A 24,202-nucleotide genomic window follows, 5' to 3' on the forward strand; every position below is an offset into this window, starting at 1 on the left:
ATTATCAAGAGATTGAACAAGATCAGCAACACAGTCTTCCTCACCAAGCATTTGATCAACCTAGAACTAGTGTGGGCTGGTTCTCAACACATGAGATAGAAATCTTGAAGAGAAGAAGAAGAGATTGTGGCTAAGAAAGGATTTGAGTGTCTAGGTTTTCACTTACTCAAATCAACTGAGACTGACTTGCTTCAGAAAACCCTAGATATCATATTCCTTATATAGGCAACTTAATGGGATTTATTTAAATTTAAATTAATTAAAAATAATAAACAAAAATAAAAGCATTGGGCTGCCATAAATGGACTTGGGCCCAATCTCTTTGTTTTGAATTTAAATCCCAACTGGGCCTAAATTCAAAACCTTTTATTTATTTATTTTTAATTAATTAATTAAATCCTTATTCAAATTAACTAATTATAATTTGAAACTTGATTTAATATTATTTATTTATATTGATACCAATTTATCAATATTAATAAATTTACCCAAAAATTCTCTTTTATTTTCTAAATCTCATATCTCTGTAAATTTTCCAAAATTGACCTAGTCAACTTTTAAAAATCCTAATTGATAATTAAATCAATTAATTGAGACATTCTAGATGATTTACTCAAAGGTGATGCGGGGACCATGGATCCATGAAATCAAGCTCCAACAAGTTACCGTGAATTTATTTACGAATAATTTCACTACCTTATTAATTCCTCGTGACTCCACTATAGACTCGGAATTGAACTCTTGAATTCATAGAACGTCTTTTCAAAACCATAAATACGTTATCCATTGTTATAACCATTACAATCAGTCAATCCTCTATCGATGACTTGCTAACGAGCTGGGTGCAAATTACCGTTTTACCCCTCATCAGTATTTTATCCTTAACTCCCACTAAGTTCCTTATAAATGATATTTTCGTGAACTTAATCACAGAAATGAGATCTCAATCATTTAACATTTTGAACAAAGCAATTAAGGAAATCATCTTTTCACTTCTCATACAGAAGTTATAGATTTCGTATCTATGAATAATACTCCCACTCAATTACACTAATAAATCTCCAAGATGTAAGTATGGGCTAGACCGTAGGGTAAGCTGGTAACGAACAAGTCAAAAGATTTAAATAATATAATTAGTAGAATATTATCACTCAGAATTAAGATCAACTTAATATATGGTCAACGTTGTGACATTGATTAGATTTGATAACAACGATACTTATTTATCAATCAATAATCAATATCGGTCCTAGTCCGATGTAACTAAATACATCTGATCTTATCTACTTGGTCGATGCCTTGGACAAGACATCACACTCTGAATGTGTAAGTAGATCATATCATAGATTGCCTAATCAGTGAAAATCCAATGCACTGATCTAATCTTAGGACTCGTTCTTTTGAACATATAATTACAACTATAATCCGCTGTGACCTAGTCACTATAATTGTAACTATCCATATGTTCAGGATTTTATAAATGTTTGTATTATTTCAATAATCATGTAATAAAACAAGCAAGCAACACAGTTGTCAAACTAAATGATTTCTACTACTTTTATTGATAATATGAAATCGTGCTACATGTCCGACATGGTTTTATAAGGGCATAAAACCCAACAAGTAATGGTTTGAGAACCCTTGATTATCTTGATTATTGATGGTATCCCATATGTGTTGTGATTAGGTAACCGCTAAAGGACTAAAAGCTAAACCGTTCTCAAAGGTCGTTCTTTTGTTCATTCTAGCTCGAAACAAAGGTAACAAAACTGCACCCAAAGTGTGACATGCATGGATATTTGTGAGGCATGTTGATTGTATAAATATGGACATGGATGGAATACAGAATCGACAAAAGTGTTGGTATCAACTGTGAAGCTGTGACTCATTAGTCAGGTTCGGCAGTGATACTGGACACAGGTCAGGTAACACTGACTCATTAGTCAGAATCAAAAAAAGTGTTAGTATTAAGTGTGAAGCTGTGACTCATTAGTCAGGTTCAGCAGTGATACTGGACACAAGTTAGGTAGCACTGACTTATTTGTCAGAACGGCCTTAGCGTGAATCACGCAAGCCAACAGAGATTAGATCTAATCGACTATTATCATTGAATGACTCAAGGAGCATTAATGCCTGACCGACCCTGAGGGTCGATGAATGAAAAAAGAGCCTGGAGGCTAGTGGCTTACCTAACAGCCACTCTCCTGCTAGAAAGAAAAGCCTGGAGGCTAGTGGCTTACCTAACAGCCACTCTCCCGCTAGAAAGAAGAGCTTGGAGGCTAGTGGCTTACCTAGCAGCCACTCTCCCGCTAGAATCTTGTGATGATCATTCGCTTGTTTGAAAGCTTTATGTTCAGTGTGATTATAATGATAATCATTTGATAATGTTTATGAAAAGTATTATGTTTTCTTGCTAGGCTTTGGCTCATGGGTGCTATGTGGTGCAGGTAAAGGAAAAGAAAAGCTCACCTAGCCTTGAGTGGAGAGCTGATGTGGTGTTGTGTACATATGCGGCCGCTTGACCACCACGGCCAAGGTGTTCTTAGAGGAACTAGGGGGATTACCCTATTTTTGTCGCTTAGGTCGGCGGGACTGTAACTTTAAAACAGTAATGACCTTTTTGTACTGAGAACTACTTGTAAATGTTTTGCTTAGCTCTGCAGAGCAGTTTGTAATGAAAATCTCCATTTCCTTTTTATTGGTTTTATGCCTTAACCTGTTAATTACACTTAGAGCACGTTTTTGACCAAAGGACTCGGGTAGCGAGTCAAATTTCCGGTCCACCGTTCACCGTAACTGTTCTGGGGTAACCAGGGCGTTACAATGCAGATCCTCCACTTCCCATTGGACTTGGGCACTAACACTAGGTTAGAAACCCAGGCAGGGTAATAAGCTTCCCTTATGAACCTGTTTTCCTTCAGTCGCTCGACTTCTTCTTTTAGAGCTTTCGCTCGTTTCTTGTCAAGCAGCCTTCTCTTCTGCTGCATTGCTGGATAGTTTTCATCCACGTTGAGCACATGGCTAATCACAGTTGGTGATATACCCACCATATCCTTGTGAGACCAGGCGAAGACATCTGGATTCCTTCGCAAAAATTCTACCAGTTGTGCTCTCACCTCCATCTTTAACTTCTTCCCAACTTTGACCACTATGGTCGGTTCATTTTCATCTATTGGGACCTCCTCTAAGTCCTCCATAGGTCCTACTTCACTCTCCAAATCCCCAAAGTGAGGATCAATATCCACTCCCTCGCTTTGGGAACGCCATATTTGGTGACTTCATCATTGGATGGGGCCTATTGCTCATTAACACTAGAAGTACTTTCCTGGTTGATAACCTTTAAAACTTTCTCTAGGTCGACTAAATCCACAATGCTATATTGGTTGATGTCCATCTCGTCTACTACCTCTTCTCTCTCTCCACACATAGTCATATTATTCTCCTTGGCTCCCCTTCGTGCCTTAACCACTGAAGCATTATATCATTCCCTAATTTCTCTTTGGTCTCCCCAGACACAACCTAGGCCTGTACTGGTCGAGAATTTCATGGAAAGGCGCCATATAGACACTGTTGCATGTAAAGCCGTGAGTAGTGGTCGACCAATCACCACATTGTAAGCCGACGAACAATCTACTATCAAAAACTCTGTCATGGTTGTCTCGTGCGTAGGAGCGTCTCCTGCTGTGACCGATAATTTGATTGTCCCTGCTGGTGACAATCCTTCTCTAGTAAACCCGTAAATAACTTGAGAGCAAGGTTTCAAGTCATTGACGGACAACTTCATCTTTTCAAAAGATGACTTGTAGATAATGTCCACAGAACTTCCTGTGTCAACTAGGCATCTCTTCACTTTCATATTTGCAATTTGGACTATAATGATGAACGGGTCATTATGAGGATACCTCACATGTCTAGCATCATCCTCCGTAAAAGTAAGAGACTCGCTTTCGTATGGTGGATTCTTTGGAGGCCGCTCCTCTACAGTCATGACTTCTGATGTTGATGTTGCATCCAACTCATGTCGAAGTGTCTGGGCATATCTTTCCCTTGCCTTATTACTATCCCCAACCAAGTGTGGACCTCCACATATAGTGTCTAAAGTGAAGTCCACAGGCTCGGGTTGCAAGGGTGGAGACCGCTGCCGTTTGAACCCCGAATTGTTGTTGCTTCCTTCTCCTTGGGGTTTCTCTGCCTGGTACTTTTTTTAACTCTTCCGACCGGAGAAGAAACTCTATCTCGTCTTCGAGATGATTGCATTTTTTTGTATCGTGACATAATCTCCATGGAAACGACAAAACTTATGCATGTCTCTTCTACTCATCTCCTTCCTGATGGGTGGGGGTTTCCGGTAGGGAACCTCTGAATGACTTGCGAGATATATTTCCGCCCGGCTGGCCGAAAGAGTGGTATAATTAGTGAACCAAGGTTCATACTTGGTTGGCTTATCGTTTGAACCCGACTTTTCTTCATGGCGGCCAGACTCGTTGTTCCCACGTTTCTTTCCACCATTCTTAGGAGGGTCAGTTGATCCGCCCGGATTGTTTATGCATTTCTCCTCTTTCTTGATCACGTCATCCAATTATAGATACTTGTCCGCTCGGTCAAGAAAATTTTGAAGTGTTGAAATTGGATTTTGATGTATACTATCCCACAAAGGGCTCTGATAAGTTATTCCAGAGGATATGGCAACCATCTTCCCTCATCTCCGACAGCAGTTTCTTGGTTGGCTTCTCTCATGAACCTCTGTATATAGTTCTTTAGAGACTCATCCTTTCCTTGTTTGATGTCTGCCAAGTGGTTGGCATAAACTGGTGGAGTCCGAGCAGCGCTAAACTGTCTACAAAACTCATTCCTAAAAGTTTCCCAAGAGGTAATGGAATTCGGCTTGAATTTCCAATACCATTCCTAGGCAGTATCGGATAATGTAGTCGGGAAAACTCTACAACGATAATCGTACTCACCCCGAACAGCTCCATTTGGTCCTAAAATTTCCTGACATGTCTAATGGGATCTGCCTTTTCTGTATATACTGGCAGCATCAGTGCTTTATATTTTGTCGGCGGCTGGGATGCTCTAATTCAGGCACAAAATGGACTGCCACTCCGGTGGTCTACCGCATCTATCCCGGAAGGTCTTTTTGACAAACCTTGCACTACAGCCATTAGCATGTCAAGCTGGGCTTGGATTACTGGTGCAACCGATGGGGTTCCAAGATCTTGGCCGCCTGGTCGGGCATTTCCATCTGGTGCACTGTCGTCAAGTATTTTTACTTGACTGGCAGGGCGATTCAGATCTTGCCCTTTGACTGGGACGGTCCTTCTCTTGTCGCTGATAGCGTCCCTTAGATCCTTTCGGGAAGTGTGTACTCCTAACCAATCAAACACTGCGCACTTAGACTTTTCAGAAGGCTTACCGCGCGGGACTTGCTCTCTCCCACTACACTACTGGTCGGGATGTAACAGAGGCTTTTTGGTACGTCCTCGGCAGTCTTTTCCTCCTTGTGGGTCGTTGCCCTCTTTATCCTTTGACCGATCGGTGTGATGACTATCATCCTTACCACAACCATATCCATCTTTCAACTGTGAAGTTTTCTTATCTCGAGGAGTCTTAGTCTAATTATGCCTGGGTGGAATCTTCTTACCGCCTGAGCAGTGACTCCCTGATATAGAATTTTCTGATCGGTGACTCCTAGAAGGGGTTCTAGAGTTCTCCCTTTGCATCGAGGCAGTTTCGGAGCGGGCCCCATCATCCTCCCGACCAAAGGGATTACTCCTACTTCTGTCCGGCCCCCGAGAATTGGTTCTGCTAGCGATCCTTTGACCATCATTATTATTCCTTGCTCCCTAGGTGGCTGCTCCTTATGCTACGGTTTGGGCATTGGCCTGGGTCAAGTGAGTAGCCGCTTCTAGAGCAAGTGCAGCCTCACGATGTCGTTAGTCAGCCTCCTCCAGCCGCTGCCTGGTCTCTTCACTTCTGGCATCCATGTCTGTTTTTGCTGCTCGAATGCAGCCTTCTGCCCGGCCATTTCCTCAGCGAAAGACTCCTATCGAGCATTGAATTGCATAATTTCCTCTTGGAAAGCGCCTATTGCTTCCTGGAGTTGTTAAACATCCAGAATTGTCTCCTCGAGAAAAACCCTGGGCTCAGTCTCAAGGTTTTGAGGTCCAGGACCTTCTGGTCTAGCATGCTCTTTTGATGTACCTGGCTTCTTGGATGCCATATTGGTATTCTTGGGCGACACATTGGTAGGACAGTAGTGTATTTCCTCTGTACATGCTCTCAATGAAAGAATCAAAAATGTTGACCACGATTTTGGCCAACTACGAGTAGACGCAAAATCGACAATAAACCTTGAATAGAAAGTAAATAACACAAGTAATTTTTATAGTGGTTCAGCCACAATTTGTTAGTAATAGCCTAATCCACTTAGAGTTATGATGTATGTAACCTATACTTAAGATCAAATGAACCCTAGTCAACTGAGTGTCTCAAGTATAAGTAGGAAAATACAGTGTTTGTCTCTGAACTCTCAGAGAATGCTCCCATAATACCCCAAGTAATGGTCCCAAAGTCTCAAAACTAGAGAGCTTTCATTTCAGTCCCTAAAATCTCCTATCCCCCAAATGATGCCATGAGCCTCTTATTTATAGGCTCATGGATCGTACATGAGAAATATCCCTTTTTCCAACCAACTTTAATTAAGAAAATATAAATAAATTCAAATTACAACAATATAGCTATTACTCTGGGATATCTGAGAGATTCCAGCGGAAATTTCGAATGATTCGGGTTGAAGCTGTTACTGAGGCTTTACTGAAGAGTCACTAGATGGTTAACTTCTGAGATTCTGATCTGTCAATCGACCAAATACATCCCCCAAAGTGACTGGTCGGCCAAGACACCTCACCAGTCGGCCAAAGCACACCACTGGTCAGGCATGGCACACCACTAGTCGGGCATGACACATCACTTGTCGGCTAAATATTTCCTGACCAGTAATATCACAACTCCCCAGGTCAATTCTCAACCTTTTCACTTCTTTAAATAACACATTTATTGATTATTAATGACCATGCATTTAATGTGCCTATCCGATTGCCACGTCATTGAACAAAAATTTTGGGGATAACACCAGGCATTAAGCCACATTAGGGAATTTGGTCGTTACAATTAGATCTAGTACAGTAGCTCGAATTAATGAGGATAGGTGGCTTCCAAGGACTTCCACTTTCAATCTTTGTACTAGAGCTATTGTTCATGCTGAGACATGCGTTTGTGAGTTGAAGAATGTTTTCCATAAGGATGATATCCCTTGGATCCTTGGGCTTGCTCCTTGTTCTTCTTCTATAGATGATGTTTTAATTTGGGGCCACACAAAAGATGGGAAGTACTCGGTGATTATTGTTGGGGTTTTATGCCTTGTATAAAACCAATTTTCTATGTAACCTCATTTCATTATTAATAAAGAATATAAATCAATTTTGACTTGTCAATCACATTGCTCACTTGTTTATTTATACAATTATTTATTTAATATAAATATTTATTATATCCTAAACATATGGATAATCACAGTTATAGTGACTTGGCCACAGTGGATTATAATTATGGTTATATGTTCTAAAGCATTAGTCCTAAGAATAAGTTAGTGCACAGGATTTACACTAACTTGTTAATCTACGATATGATCTACTTACACAATTTGGTGTGATGTCCTATCCATGACATTGACCAAGTAGATAAGATCAAATGTATTTTGTTATATCAGATTGGACTGATATTGATTACAGATTGATAAGTAAAGTATCGTTATTATCTAATCTAGTCATATCAAAAAGTTGATCATAGGTCAATTCAATCCCAATTCTAAGTGATTAATATTCTTATGATTATATTCAAGTCTTTATATTTGTTCGTTACCAACTTACCATACGAAATATCACATACTTACATATTGGGGAGTTAGTAGTATAATTGAATGGAAGTATTTATCATAGATATGAAATCTATAGTTTCTATCCAAGAAGTGAAATGATGATTTCCTTATAGCTTAGATCAAGCGTTAAATGATAGATCTCATTTCTGTAATTAAGTTTACAGAAATATCATTTACAAAGAACTTAGTGGTATTTAAGGACAAAATACAAATGGGGGCAAAACGGTAATTAGCACCTCTTTCATTAGTATATCATCTATAGGGGGTTGAATGGCGGTAATGGTTGTAACAATTGATAACATATTTACATTTGGTGTAAAACTTTCTATGAATTCAAGAGTGCAATTCCAAGTCTATACTTGAGTCACAAGGAATTAATAAAGTAGTGAAATTATTCTTAAATAAATTCACGGCAACTTATTGGAGCTTAATTTTTTGGCTCCACGGTCCCCACATCACCTTTGAATAAATCATCTAGAATTTCTCAATTAATTTATTTAATTATTAATTAGGATTTTTAAAGTTGACTAGGTCAATTTTGAATTTTTTTTACAGAGATATGTGATTTAGAGAATAAAAGAGAATATTTGGCATATTTATTAATAATGACAATTTGGTGTTAATTTTAATAAATAAAATTAAATCAAGTTTCAAATTATAAATAGTTAATTTGAATAAGGATTTAATTAATTAAGAGGATTTAATTAATTAAGAGTAATTGATGAAAATGACCTATTTTTTGGAGTCATTTTGCACTTTGGTCTAGTTTTGACATTTTTTTGCAAAATGGCATCTGTCTAAAATTTCGACGAGCTGTCTAAAAATTTCAACTAATTTGTCTAAATTTTTCAGACAGGTGTCGGAGGCCATTTTGCAAAAAATCATCAAAGCTAGGCCAAAGTGCAAAATGACTTCAAAAAATAGGTCATGTTGCCAAGGGTCCCATTAATTAATTATAAAATGTATAAATAAAAGGGTCTTCAATTTGAGTCAATTGGGCATTAAATTTAAGACACATCAAGAGCCCAACTCAAATGGTGTGGGCTAGCCATGATAGGGCTTAATTTACATTTTATTTTTTAATTAATTTAATTAAGAAAATAAGCCCATGGATGTGTCTATAAATAGAATGTTATAACTAGGGTTTTCATGAGAGAGATTTTGACAGAAGACAAGTTTTGGTAAGTGCTCAGTCATAGAAAACCCTAGAATCACATTCTTCTAGCCAGTCTCTCTTTTTCTCTTCTCTATTTCTATCTCGTGTGTTGAGAACCAGCCCACACTAGTTCTAGGTTGATCAAATGCTTGGTGAGGAAGACTGTGTTGTTGATCCAGTTCAGGTTCTTGATTATACTCTGCTACTGCCAGGATTCAAGAGTTAGAGAACCTCAAGGAAGGAGTTGTTCTAGTTTTGTTGCATAATGTACGTTCCCAATTACTATACTCTATATATTTGGATCAATTTCATAGGAGCATGTTCTAGGAATTTGCATGTTTGTTTGATAATATGTGAATTACATGAAAATAAACAAGAACATGTTATATGTATTTCCAACAATTATTTCGAGGTGGATTCTCGACGTGAATCCTAATTCCTATACCTCGTGACCTGGACATATGATTGGCTATTTGTTGCTGAGGTTGTCTTAATTGTTGCCCAGATTCGTGATTTTCCCCTTGGGAGCATTATTGTTGGACCTTTGTCTTTGTCCCATTCCAGGATTCCTAGGGACATCGACAATGGCACTTCTCGCACTTCGTGCAGGCCTTTGCAGTACTCTATCACTAACTCTCCTTCCATCATGGGTTGGTCCCCTACTTGGCGGGATGTCCTGAGCTGGAGAATGGTGCCTTATAAGAGGTGGATGATGTCTAATAGGTGAAGGTGGCGATCTTTCATTATTCTGAGTAGGATCTGGGTTATTTGGCTGAGTTGCTCCTTGAGGGGCTCGGTTAGTCCCAATGTCTACTGATACTTCCCCAGTTTGGTTGGCAGCCCTAGTGGGATTTTGAGAAGAGTTCCTTTGTTGATTTGCCCTCGCATTATTTTTTGTATTTCCTCCTGTTTGGGTTGGCGAGTTCTCTACTTCGCCATTTAAGTTGTGGTACTTCCGCGTGGTCGTCCCCTTGCTCTCCTTGAGGCTGCCTTAGTCGCGGCGGCCTTTCTATCCATTCCTTCAATGTGCAAGTTTGCTTCAGCAAGTTGTTCCCTAAGTTGGAAATTTTTGAGCTCCACCATAGGAATATACCTTGTCGGATCATAGTAGTCTTGTTCTGGTTGTCGAGAAGATTGTCTCAGATTCGAGGGGTTGTTGAGGAGCTCCCTTCGTCATTACCTAGCCTTTCATTTTTTGGCCAATTATCTACTCAACAAGGATGTTCCTTTGTCTGAGGCATTGTTTCAAGTTCTTTTGGTATACTAGAAAGAGGATTACCACTTCTAGGGAGTGGAACATTTCTAGTATGGGCAGCCATTGCAACAACAAATGAAGCATTATAGGGAGGAAAACTTGAATCGTGTAATGCTCTCAATGAAAGCACCAAACTGTTGACGCATTTTTTCGTCAACTAAAAAATGACCGAGAATAAAATGCTATAAAGAACACACAAAATTTTACGCGGTTTAATAGTTAAAATTTATCAACATCCATGAGTCACTTTTATTGAGTATTCTGAGTTAAAGCTTAGAAAGCAATTTCCCATAGCTAGATTATAATAATTGAGTGTGTAAAAAAATAAATGAATACAACCAACCTATTTGTAGGACTGGTATCTGATTCCCTCCTATAGAGGGAAGTTACAAAATATCTTTATTCAAATTTTAATTACAAAATTGTTATATCAACATATATATACAGTCGGTTTCCTATAAAAGTGGAATCGTTTATCCAAATATACAAATATTATGTTATTTCCAAGCTTTTCAACGCGCATTCGAGTTTACTTGGTTGACATTCATTCGAGCTGAAAAGTGAATTCTTTTCGAGGTGACCCATTTGTCTTCTTTTGGGAAACTTCTTGCCATTTTTCTGAGCCAATACAACATCTTATTAAATAACAAGATATTATTTATGAGATATTATTTATTTGTCATAAATAATAACTTAACTTTCGAGTTCATTATCTATCTATTCGAGCTAATATTACTCGCCTCGAAAATCGAGTATATCTATAATTAAGAGCAATAAATGGAACAAGGAGTTTAGCCACTATTAATCATAATTTTTATTATATTATTGTTTTTAAAAAATAAATCCAACAATCTCATTAATATTTCTCATATAGGATAACTAAGTTTTATTGAAAAATTTAGGATAATTTTATCATATCTAATTCTCGTTTTCATGTATTTTTTTCTTATATTTTTAATCCAATACAATATTATTCCACTTCTGTATCCAAACATAAACCTAAATTCATACAATATGTAGTTTGCAACCATCTTTCAAGTTTCAAGTAGTTGTTTTTTGTGAGGGAGAATCTATATGTTTTATATATCGATTCGATGACATCAATAGTGGCCCATACTTCATTGGGGACAATTTTGTCTTAAAAAAAACTTGGAAAATCTATCAATGAAAAGAAAAAATATCTTATGATATATATGCAACGACCATCCGATTTTGGATAAGATATACAGCCATAAGAACGTAAGCTACAGTTAATAGTAATGGCACTAAATTATTAGACTATAACAGAAGCCATGAAATCTCTACTTTCAATCTCACCACCACCGTCGTCTCTTTACTTGCCAAACTCTTCTTCTTCACCATGGAAACCCAAGAGCCCAACAAGGCTCTTCCGCACCATAATGGCCTCAAAAAGCCCAAACCAAACCAGAGGAGCTCAAAGAAAATCTTTAGCCAATGCCAAAGGCTTTACTGGTACACCGGTGCCGTCCGCGAAAGAAACTCCGGTGCCCCAAAACTCCGGTAAGCGTACCAGCAACGCCGGACCCGAGGAAGAAGTCCCACAAGTTGTTTTCAATAGAATGATGGTAAGGATTTTGGTGTCGGTGGGGGTTCCCATGGCGACTGGTTTAGCGTTGTTGAAGATTTTTGAAATAGGGAAGGAGCAAGGATTATTGGTTGTACCGGTTTGGGTAGCGTTGTTGACTACGTTTTTGACTTTTGGGGTTTCTTCTTTTGGGATTGCTTATGGAGCTTTGTCTACGAGTTGGGATGCGGAGAGTGATGGCTCTTTGCTTGGGTTTGAAGAAGCACAGAAGAATTGGGTCGATATGTGGAGGGAAGAAGATGAGAGCACTGGATGATATCATGGAACTTGTTGTACCTGATAAGAACCTTTTTCTCGCTTTCTATAATGTCTAATTAGTGTACAAATGCTTAGGAATAAAATTCTATTTTTTTTCTTTTCATCATGTGCACAATTTTTTTTTCTTATTGCTAATCTTAATTTTTTGCATTTATACATTTTTAGACTTTGTTTTGACTCATTACTTGTGTTGGACCCTGTATTTTGACAAATTATTTTTTGGACTCTGTATTTTTTAAAATTATTCAAATAGGTCCATAACTCTAATTTTGATGAACAAAAAAAATGAATATAACAACACAATTCTTAGGCAGAATGACTGTATTTTTATTTTGAGTTATTAGTTTGATGAATTATTTTTGATTTTAGTTTAAAAAAAATTTGATTAAAATCGAATTTAGGAGTCTATTTGAACTATTTTAGAAAACACAGGATCAAAAAAATAATTTATCAAAACACAGGATCCAAACAAATAATAAGACAAAAACACAGGGTCTAAAGAAAAAGCATAAACCCTAATTTGTTTTTTTTATCACTAATGGTTCATTTACTGTATAAAAACTTACATTTCTTTACACTAATAATTAACATGATATTATGTAAATAATAATAATAAATAAACAAGAACAAATAATTGTTCGAAGGCAGATACTATGGTGCAGATCAACACCACAATTCTAAAAAAAAAGTTCAAAATTTTGAATAGAATTTTTTTTTAAATTATGTTTACGAATTCGATTTTACTTACTAACCAATATATAAAATGCATTATTTTCAAAAAATTCTTTTTAACTTTAAAGATTAGAATCATTGACTAGAAAGCATGTGGATCGTGAAAAATTATTAATATTTTAAAGGGAAATATAAAACTTATTAATCCAATTCAACTTTTAGTGAAGAAGATATAAACAAATTAAGGCAAGATTAATTTAATTCTATTTTCTAAAAGAAGAACAAGTAACATAAATAGTTAGTGTATGAACCACATGTTATAATATTTTATCTGGATTGACATAATTATGCGTTGCTTACTCACTGTCATTATCATGTTACGATAACTATATATTTATATGCAAAGTATTATGATTAGGCTATAATAGGATGAACATAACATACTAACATGCTTGGGGCCCATTGACACATGCTCAATGTCTTTCGACCAGACCATTAGGCCAAGACATCTATCTCTCCCTCTCTTTATGTATCAAGGCCCACTAAGGTCATTTATGTTCATACAAAAGAGAGAGACACTCCTTGCTCCTCTTGTTATTTTCGGCTTCTCTTGGCGGGTAGTATGCAGTCATGAATCACCTCATGAACGATGATGTTGGAGGTAATTTTCTAACCAAAATTCCATTGAAGACATGCCTCAATATTCTATGAGATTAGATATATTGTGATTGATATTGATGAGTATGATTGTTAATTTTTCTACTCATCCCTCTTAAATAAGTTTAACAATTGGTATCAAGAGCAAACTCATAAGAATTTGGGGTTGCCAAAATAGATTTTTTGAATATTTTGACTATTTTTCGGATTTTTGGGTTTTTTGTTGATTCTATAAATCCAAATTTCGAAATGCATAGTTTTATTTCAAATAAATGTTACATTGAGTTTGTACATCATGAGTGTGACTTGTGGGTGATATTTTTTATGATTATTGGACCCATATTTGGCCATTTTTTGACTAATCTTCAAGCTTTTTGATTTAAAAATGGGTTTGATTTGGTACATTTTTTTAAGCCTTTTTTGGTCAAATAATTGATATGGTTCAAGAGATAATGAAATTTGGAAAAAAAATCCCCTCAAACGACGTCGAAAATGAAGTACTGGAGGCCAAAATCTGACCGGGTCGGAGTCGTGGGTCCGAAATGGGTTGAGTCGACCCGGTTCAGAGATCAAGGAAGACCCCCAAACGACACGTCTTTCGGCACTAGCCACTAGAAAAAATGACACATCGTTTATTGAAGGGTTTAGAAATTTTCAAGGCTTCAAACGACACGTCGTTTTTCTCATTATTGAGTAAAAACGACATGTTTTTTTTGGGTATTAGGCCGTGAGTTCCCAGGGAAAATGATGCGTCATTTTCGCTCAATCATGAGAAAAATGACATGTCGTTTTTATGTAACGACCCAAAATTGCTAATAAGGCTTACGACCTTGATTAGAGTGTCGGGAGGGCATAATTAGTTTATATGTATGTTTAATTGGTTAAATGCATGATTAATATGATTATGTGAGTATGTTATATGCACGTTTATGAGTACTAAATACGCATCATGTGGGCCCTTTATAGCTTATAAGGGCATATTTGTAATTTTGGCCCATTGAGGGCATAAATGTAATTATAAGTGATAAATGGTTGAGACCACATTATTATGTGGATATATTTGCAGTATATGGCTCGAGACGATCCTAGTGAGCGGATTAGCGAAATAGTCACATCAGGGTTTAATACCCGGCTCGGGGGAGCCTAGGGGTATGTTTTGGGAATTTAGAGAATATTTTGGGATTTATTAAGTATTGAATAAGTATTTGGTGACTAATTGGACATGACAGGATTAATTGGTAGATATTAGGAATACTTGAGGAGTTAGCGAGAATTGGGGAAAAATGAATGTTTTACCCTTAGAACAATTAAATGGCTAAGTAAATTCAAGGGGGCATTGTGGTCATTGTGTTTGTTGAGGATATGATCAGTTAAGGGCCTAGAGGCACTTGAGAGTTCACTAGATACAATAGGAAGACCCCAAAATCACTCTCTCTTTCTCCCTCTTCCCTTACACGATTTTTTTTCACTATATCTCCCATTACTCTTGAAGAACTTTGAGGAATTGAGGCTTTGAAACCAAGGGAATTGGCTGGGAATTTCGGAAGAAATTATGCTGGATCTAACCAGAAGAGTGCTGAAGAGTTAAGCTGTAATTGAGGTAAGGTTTCAGACTTTTGAATATGAAGGTTCATCTTGTTCTTGTGCTAGGAATTGAGGATGTTAAGATTGGAAATTAGACTGGGTTTTGGGGTAATAAATTGTAGTTGAATTGGGGGTGGTAGCTTCAGTATTATTGTTGTGGTTTTGTGTTTAAATTTGGTGATTAAAAATCCTAAACTCATAGTTGAGTTTGGTCTTGGTTGGGAGGTTTGTTTAGTTTGAAGTGTTGAGGTTTTTGGTTGGAAAGAGATGGAGCAAACCCAAAATTTTAGGTTCATAATGGCGCGCCGTGACCCACCTCAGGGGCACCATGGCTCGCATACCCAGAGGGGCTTGGGTGGCTCTCTGACTTGAAGGCGCGCCATGACCCTAGGGGGAAAGTCGCGGCCCGCTTCCCCCTGAAGCTTAAGGATTTGATCTCTAACTTGAGGGTACGCCGCGACCCTTAGGGTCAAGTCGCGGCCCTCCTAGGGGTTTTTCCCTTAAGATGGTTTCTAGAATTGGTAAGGCTCGGGGATTTGAACCTAAGCGCTTGGGACGATTTCTACTACCCGGTTTAGTAGAAATCGAGGTCTCGGAGGCTAGTTTTTGTCTCCTAAGTATTTATTTGGATTATAAATTGATGTTACCCATTGGCCACCGTGACTAGGCTTATCGCCAAGGCTCGAGACTGAGGACCGTGATGGGATCATTCTGTATCCTACACTCGGATCTCAAGGTAAGAAAACTGCACCCTTGTGTGTCTGTGTTGGGACTGAGATTCCCTATATCTGGATGTATGTGTTGTGTAACTGTGATATGGTTATACGAAATATGAAGTGATCGGCCTAAGAAATTCGGGGTTGATACTTGCGCACAGGACGCGGCTCGACCACTGTGAGCTGGGGTCAGCTGAATAAACAATGGACTCGGCCTAAGCGAGCCGTAGTCAGATGAGTAAACAGAGGGCTCGGCCTAAGGGTGCCGACCCTGAGTATTTTTTTATTGATTAATATATATCCTTGAAATAACATGCTTAATATTAATTGTTTGGTGCTTATGATTTGTTAAGCTTTTGAATGGTTGTCTTATGTTTGATTGGATATTATAACGGGCTATGTATTTGCTGTTATAGTTTTCTTGTTGGGCCTTAGCTCACGAGTGCTATGTGGTGCAGGTAAAGGCAAGGGAAAGCTGAACCAACCATGAGTTGGAGAGCACTGGGGGCGAGGTGTACATTGTCAGCTGCTCATCCGCCACGGTCGAGGGAAAGTTCAAGGCCAGAGCCTAAAATTTGCATTTTTCCATTAGAGTGGCCACTAGTTGTATATAACTTTTGAGAATTGTAAATTGTTTCTTAAACCTTGTTTTTGGGATCCCATGTACCAAATATCTATTTTAATGAAAATTAACTGTTTACGATCAAAATATTTTAACCCTAACCAGATTGTTGACTTTAGGATCACATTTTTATTCAAATGACTTGATTAGCAAGTCCTGCACTATTTTAAATACACAATGTAATAGTCTTGGTTATCTAGAGCATTACAACTTGGTATCAGAACGGTCTAGGTTTAAGGGTTTCTGAAGACTGGCTGGACATGTACACTCGCCGCTAAAGACAAGCTCGACTCAGGGTTTGGTAATTGTATATATGTGATTACATTCTTAAGTGCTTGAATGGAATATAAATGCTTTACTGTATGATTAATAGGGTGCATGAGATACTGATAGGGCTTGGCCCTTGACAACTGTGTGATGATTATGAGGCGAGCTTATTAGCATTGTCGCTGTATGTGAATGAATATTTGAATGATTGTTTGCATCTTGATTGCTTATGGTTGGTTGAGTTTCAATGGTGGACTATGGAAAGACTGTTAACTTATCATCATTGCCTGACCGCCGAGTCATTGATTGCAGATGAACTTGGATAGCTATGCATCCAAGGCGATCTATACGACTAGCTGGCACAGGGTCTAAGGCTAGAGATGATGATCAAGGCTAAAACCCTATGCTAGTCCCTGAGAACTAGCAACAAATACTTGCAGATACGCAAGCCCGATTACAGAGTCAAGAAGAGCAGATCCGCCTCTTGAGACAACAGGCTCCGTCAGGGAGTGCTGCACCTTTCGTGCCACCTGTTGTGGTACTAGTTGTACAGACACCTGACGTTGGGAACAGGTGGGAGCCACAGTATGAGCGATTCAGGAGACAGCATCCTCCAACCTTTGAGGGAGGACCGGATCCACTGAAGGTCGAACAGTGGATGAGTATGAGTACTTCCATTCTGGATTTCATGAGGGTGGAAGGTAATGATAGGGTAGTCACTATCCTATGCCACCTATATGCTTAGAGAGGAAGCCCATATTTGGTGGGAGGTGGCATCACAGACCAGGGACATTTCTACTTTGAGTTGGGATGGGTTCAAAGATTTGTTCAGCCAAAAATACTATAATGTTTCCGTCAGAGCAGCGAAGGTGAATGAGTTTGTGGGGTTGGTACAGGGCAACATGACAATTACTAAATATGCCCTAAAGTTTGACAAGCTTCCGAAGATTGCACCAGAGCTAGTTCCTACTGATGCAGCCAGACAAGATAGGTTCGTCCAAAGGATTAATGCTATGATGGCCCAGGATGTGAGGATTACATCAGTACTTGGGCATATGAGTTATGGTCAGGTTGTTGAGAAGGCTCTTACCACTGAAGAATCAGAGAATAAGATTTGGAGGGAGAACGTTGCGAGATGGGAGGTTCGCAGGACGGTTCCTCCATTTACGGGGTCCAGTAGAGGCGGAGGCCCCAGTGATCGGAATAGGAAGACCCCTGACACTTCAACCTCTGCTGGTCCTGATAGGAGGGGTCGAGGTGCTCAGGGTGGCCGCCAGGGAGGCGGTGAGACATGGAGAAGTTACTCAGAGTGCACGAGGTGCGGAAGGCACCATCCGGCAAATGTTGCGCAAAGGCTTGCTATCTGTGTGGAGTGGTGGGACACATCAAGAAGGACTGCCCAATAATGAAGAAAGAGGAATCAGGGAAGGTGGACAGCTTGAATCCAGCTCGAGTGTTCACCATGACGCAGCTAGAGGCCGAGGCTAGCCCCTTGGTAGTGACAAGTCAGTTTTCTAGTGCTGGATTTTCTTATACTGTATTGATTGACTCTGGTGCTACACATTCGTTTGTTTCTAGTAAGGTAATTGGTAGATTGTGTAGACCTAGTGAGTATTATACTGCGGGGTTTGGGATTATACTGCCTACAGGGGAACTGATAGTTTCTAGGAGATGGATTAGAGCACTGCCAGTGATGGTAAATAGTAAGGAACTATCAGTAGACTTGATCGAGTTGAGTATGGATGATTTTGATAGGATTCTAGGGATGGATTGGTTGATCTGATATGGGGCTACCATTGATTGTAGGATGCAAATGGTGACTTTTGAGCCTGAGGGAGAGGATCACTTTGCTTTTGTGGGTGCTGTGCATGGACCTTGCATACCCATGCTATCAACATTGAGAGCTAGGGACCTATTGTAGGGAGGTTTTATAGGTTTTCTAGCCTGTGTGGTGGATAACACCATGGTTGTGCCAGTAGGGCCGGGAGAGACCAGATTGGTACGCGAGTTCTTAGATGTGTTTCCTGAGGATTTGCTAGGACTGTCACCATAGAGGGAGATTCAGTTTGTCATCGAGTTAGTGCCAGGGACAGAGCCAGTTTTGAGGGCACCATATACGATGGCTTCGACAAAACTGAAAGAGTTGAAGATACAGTTGCAAGAACTCCTTGATTTGGGATTTATCATGCATAGCTTCTCACCATGGGGTGCTCCAGTTTTGTTTGTGAAGAAGAAGGATGGGACTTTGAGAACGTGCATAGACTACAGAGAATTAAACAAGTTGACCATCAAGAATAAATATCCCTTACCAAGGATCGATGACTTGTTCGATCAGATACAGGGAAAGACGGTATTCTCGAAGATTGATCTTCAATCTGGCTATCACCAGCTAAGGATCAAAGACGAGGATATACCGAAGACGGTCTTCCGAACGAGGTATGGGCATTATGAGTTCTTGGTCATGTCGTTTGGTTTGACTAATGCCCCAGCAACATTCATGGACTTAATGAACAGGGTGTTCAAGGACTTCCTAGACTAGTTTGTGATTACCTTTATCGACGACATTTTGGTTTACTCCAATTCAAAGGCGGAGCATGAGAAGCATCTCCGACAGGTATTGCGGAGATTGAGAGAGCATCAATTGTATGCCAAGTTTAAGAAGTGGGGGTTCTGTGTAATGACCCAACTAATTCTAGACCTTGGACCATTAAAACTACTTATACATAGCCACTATTCTTAAGAAAACATACATACGAACTAGTCATAACTTTATTAAAAACTATAAAGCAAAGGTTAAAATACATGAAATTCAGGGAATGATATGGGATCCCATTGTTTGAAAAATAAACTTAAATCTTAAATAAATTCGTTACAAAATCAGGTACGGAAAATACATAGAAAACATAATTGAAATGACTAAAAACAACTTCGTCCTCGAATCATTCACGCAGTCCACCGAATCCATTCTTCCTCAATACACAATCCCAAGCCGCCAAGAATCTTCCTGCCGTCATAACTATTTTCCTACACATATAAAATAAAGGAATTAGCCTAATGCCCAACAAGAAAAATCTACTAAAAGCATGAAACATAAACATAAACATATATCATAATTCTAACCCATGTACATGGTAAACATTGGGGTTTGCTAACTAAGCAACTATAAGCCTCAAAAAACAATGAGGTTTGCTAGCTAAGAAACTACAAGCCCCAAGAACATAAAAGTTTTGGGGTTTGCTATTTAAGCAACTATAAGCCTCAAAACATATATATATCATAACATATAAAAACATATTATAACATAATCATATAAGCATATAGTAACTATCATATTTTCCTTACCAATATCGGGATGTGAGAACAAGGTCGGGATTTTGGAACACTCCTAAAACCAATAATAGAAAGGTGAGTACTTCTAAAAGAAAAGAGATGAAAATAAATGAATTAAACCACCGAGAAGATACTTACTGACAAGAAACCTTAAGTTCAAAGAACTTAGATGCCTAACCAAGAATGGAAAATAGCAAGTTAGGATTTGAGTAGAGAAAAATTATAAAAACTAATGAAACATACAGAAATGAACTAGGAATAGGAATACCTTTGAATGCACTATAACCGAACTACACTTGATATCGAAAAACACACTATTAACCTTACTTCCCAAGTGTTTAATAAGCTTAAGATGATAATGCTTATAACCCCAACCCAGGTGTTTAACACTCAAAAGTAAACCTAGTTGCTTGAAGGCCCTGAACTCAGCTTGAAGAATGAAAGAAATGGCTAGGTACTAGGTCCTATTTATAGAGTTCAAGAATGAAAAGATATTTCTTTTAGCTTGAATAAAATAATGACCATTTAATTGAAAAACATTTGAATAATCGTTCAACAGAGGCTTAAGACTCGGTCAAAAAGTTTCTGAGGCTAGCTAAGAGGTTATGGGTTGAATTGAGCTTGGTTTCAAAATTATTCAAAAACCTTGCCCTAGAGCCGATATACCGCCCATGGTAGGCGATATATCACATGGGCTTATATTCCCGAGGCTCGTCGAAGTGTTCGTGCGAAGTTACGTGTTTTTCGTATCCCCCAAGTGGCGATATATCGGCATACACGTAATTGCACTTTTTCAGCCTAATTTGAATTGAGTAAACAGCTTTGACTGAGTCCTATAATGATTTCAAAGTTGTTGGCAGACTCTGGGGTTTTCAAATATTCCTCTTATAAAACTATTCCTCAAAAATACTTCATTTCTTAATAAACATGCACACGACAAGTGTCATTCTCTTATTGGGTCTATCTAAACCTTATAGTATAATAAATATCATCTCCAAAATCAGCTATATTAATCAAACCTTGTGTTATAATTAATATTCTTAAACTATAGGTTAAACTTATAAAATATATAAGTGTTGCTACGAGTGTTCAACTAAGTCTCGGCTTGAACCAAAATCCACAGTAATAAACATACTATAACTACTACTAGCTATTACAACTACTACTACTACTATCTAACTAGCTAAGTAAAGTTCTTGGACTCTACATTCTGGTTTCCATAAGTGGCATTCCTTGGACACATTATTGGTGAAGATGGGATCAAGGTGGATCCAGCTATGGTGGAAGCAGTGAGAGATTGGTCGAGGCCAAGGAACGCCTTAGAGGTTAGGAGTTTCCTTGGATTAGAAGGTTATTACAGACAATTTCTGGAAGGGTTCTCGAAGATTTCTGTACTGATGACAGAATTGACACGGAAGAATCTGAAGTTCGTTAGGTCAGACAAGTGTGGCAATAGTTTCTAGGAATTGAAACGACAGCTAATTACTGCCCTGGTGTTGAGTCTTCCTTCGGAGGGAGGGAAGTTTGTGGTATATTGCGACACATCGAGGTTGGGGTTAGGATGTGTGTTGATGCAGGATGAGAAGGTTATTGCTTATGCATCATGATAGCTGAAGGAGTATGAGCAGCGGTACCCTACCCATGATCTAGAGTTGGCAGCGATGGTATTCGAACTGAAAGTTTGGCGACATTATCTGTATGGGGAGAAGTGCGAGATATACACCGATCATCAGCTTGAAGTATTTCTACACCCATAAGGATTTGAATATGAGGTAGAGGCATTGGGTGGAGTTAATAAAGGACTATGATTATGATATCCTTTACCACTCAGGGAAAGCCAATGTGGTGGCAGATGCGCTGAGTCAGAAAGGCCCAGTACAGTTATTTTTCTCTGCACAGATATCAAAGGAGTTGGCGGAGGAGATGACTAGAGTGAAGATAGAGTTGGTTGTGGGCCAGTTGGCCAATATTACCTTCTAGTCTACCCTCCTAGAGAGGATAAGAAAGGGTTAGATGGTTGATTCATCATTGCAGGAGGTTAGAGGGAATGTCTAAGCTGGAGTGGCTAAGGACTATTCCATTTTAGAGACAGGTTTGCTACAATATAAGGATCAGATCTATGTTCCAATGGATATGGGTATTAGGTGAGAGATACTTCATGTATCCCATACCACATCGTACTCACTTCATCCAGGCACCACAAAGATGTATCAGGATCTACCGACAATATATTGGTGGCCTTAAATGAAGAAGGATGTGGTGGAGTACATGGCCAAGTGTTTGACCTCCTTGAATACAACAATACTGAAATTCAGAATTTACAAAACTTTATTAAAAATACAAAAAAACTATTGTTCACAACTTCAAACTATACAGTACTCACAACCAAATAAAAATTTTATCTTACAAACAAATCTTAATACTTTTAGAAATAATTTACATGGCGTTATTACACCTATAGATGTGTCCTACCAATAGATTTAAAAGCTTTATGTAAATTAAAAAGTTCATGAAATACCTTTAAAGCTTTATGTAAATTATAAAGTTCACAAAATACTTTTAATGAAATATAGAAATAAAATCAAGTTTATCATTTATTTATAATATAGCATAGCAGAACTCCACTCCCTTCAGGTCAGCCCCATATGTACAATCACGTTGGCTCCACGTATACTCATCAACAATTTATATTTGGGGCATCTTACCTACAACACAAACATTATCTGATGAGCTAAGGCTCAGTAAGCAGAATAACTTCCTCATATGCATTAAAATAAACATGCAACACGTTATGTATTTTCTTTCTTTCACTTTCCTTTCATTTGGCCCCTAAAGGATGCTGTTGCCGGCATTACATAAGGAATCACATTCCCACCTGAACATAAACATGATAATAGGGAATTTCTCTCTCATAAACATTCATTATATAGGGAAGTACGTCTCCCGTATTACATTTTGGGACATAGGTTTCCCAAGCAACACCTCTACTTTAACGCTTTCAATAAAAATTTATCTGTAAACATTAAGCGTGCTTATTCATAATAAATATAACATGCTTGAAAATAACTTATGCATAAATACAATATGGCAGAATAACATGTAAAGCATATAATTTCACATAAGACACATAAAAGACTTGTGTTGTAGATGAGGATTCTACTTACCTTGCATCTTGATAAAACAACTGAAATTGTTAGCTTCCTGATAAAAACACAAGCTATTAACTTACATAAAATATACATGATGTAATTTTAGTTTATAATTGTTATTATTCCATTTTTCCTATTTTTATTGTTTATTTTATGTCCAGGCGTATGCTCATACTATAATTGTCCATGACAAGATCCCAGTCTAAAAGTCGTGGTCATGGTCATACGGAAATGTTCAGGTCATAATATCAGTCTATAATAGTAGGGAATAAGGTCATATAATAAAAGTGTGACCATAGCCTATATAAGTTTAGTATTATAATGACACAAAAAAAAATAGTTTATATTTCAATTTCGGCATTGAAAATTATAACAACATGGTAAAATAATCTGCATATAAATTTTGCCATTATAACAGCATAGTAAAATAATCTATATATAAATATTGGCATTATAACTGCATAGTAAAATAATCTATATATAAATTTGGCATTATAAAGGTATGGTAAAATAATCTATAGATAAATTTTGGCATTATAATAACATGATAAAATAATTTATATATAAATTTTGGCATTATAACGGCATAGTAATATAATATATATAAATTTTGGCATTATAACGGCATAGTAAAATAATCTATATATATAATAGTTAAGTAACTGAATTGAAAGGCTCGGTAAGGAGCTTACCTAAAAGGTTTTCGTAGGCTAGCGTTACAGACAGAACTTCTCCTAGATCTTAGAGATTTAGAACTTTAAAAGAGTGTTAAGAAGATTTTTAGGCATAGTGAGAGAAAGAAAATGAGGTTTTGTAATTAAAAATGAGTTTTGGAAGAGCTTATTTATAGGAAAACATTAGGTTACTATGCTAATAAAATATTTAAAATATCAAGCATAGTGGAATAATAAAATATTCAAAATATCAAGCATAGTGGTTTGCTAAAGTCATCATTGTATCACTACTGCATCAACATGTGGGACCCATGGGGTGG

General features: G+C 37.9%; 1 protein-coding gene across 1 annotated transcript; it reads left to right on the top strand.

The window, feature by feature from the left end:
• The first annotated feature begins 11,547 nt into the window (after positions 1-11,547).
• LOC133834663 (uncharacterized protein PAM68-like) lies at positions 11,548-12,314 on the top strand. The gene has a single exon (XM_062264339.1). It carries the CDS (start codon positions 11,640-11,642, stop codon positions 12,207-12,209), a length of 570 nt encoding a protein of 189 aa, XP_062120323.1. The 5' UTR covers positions 11,548-11,639; the 3' UTR covers positions 12,210-12,314.
• Positions 12,315-24,202: the final 11,888 nt, after the last annotated feature.

The sequence above is a fragment of the Humulus lupulus genome, chromosome 5, assembly GCF_963169125.1.
Source record: "Humulus lupulus chromosome 5, drHumLupu1.1, whole genome shotgun sequence".
Lineage (NCBI taxonomy): Eukaryota > Viridiplantae > Streptophyta > Magnoliopsida > Rosales > Cannabaceae > Humulus > Humulus lupulus.

What these genes read in the sequence shown, in the direction of transcription:
- LOC133834663 (XM_062264339.1), top strand. Translation starts at nt 11,640, where the DNA reads ATGAAATCTCTACTTTCAATCTCACCACCACCGTCGTCTCTTTACTTG.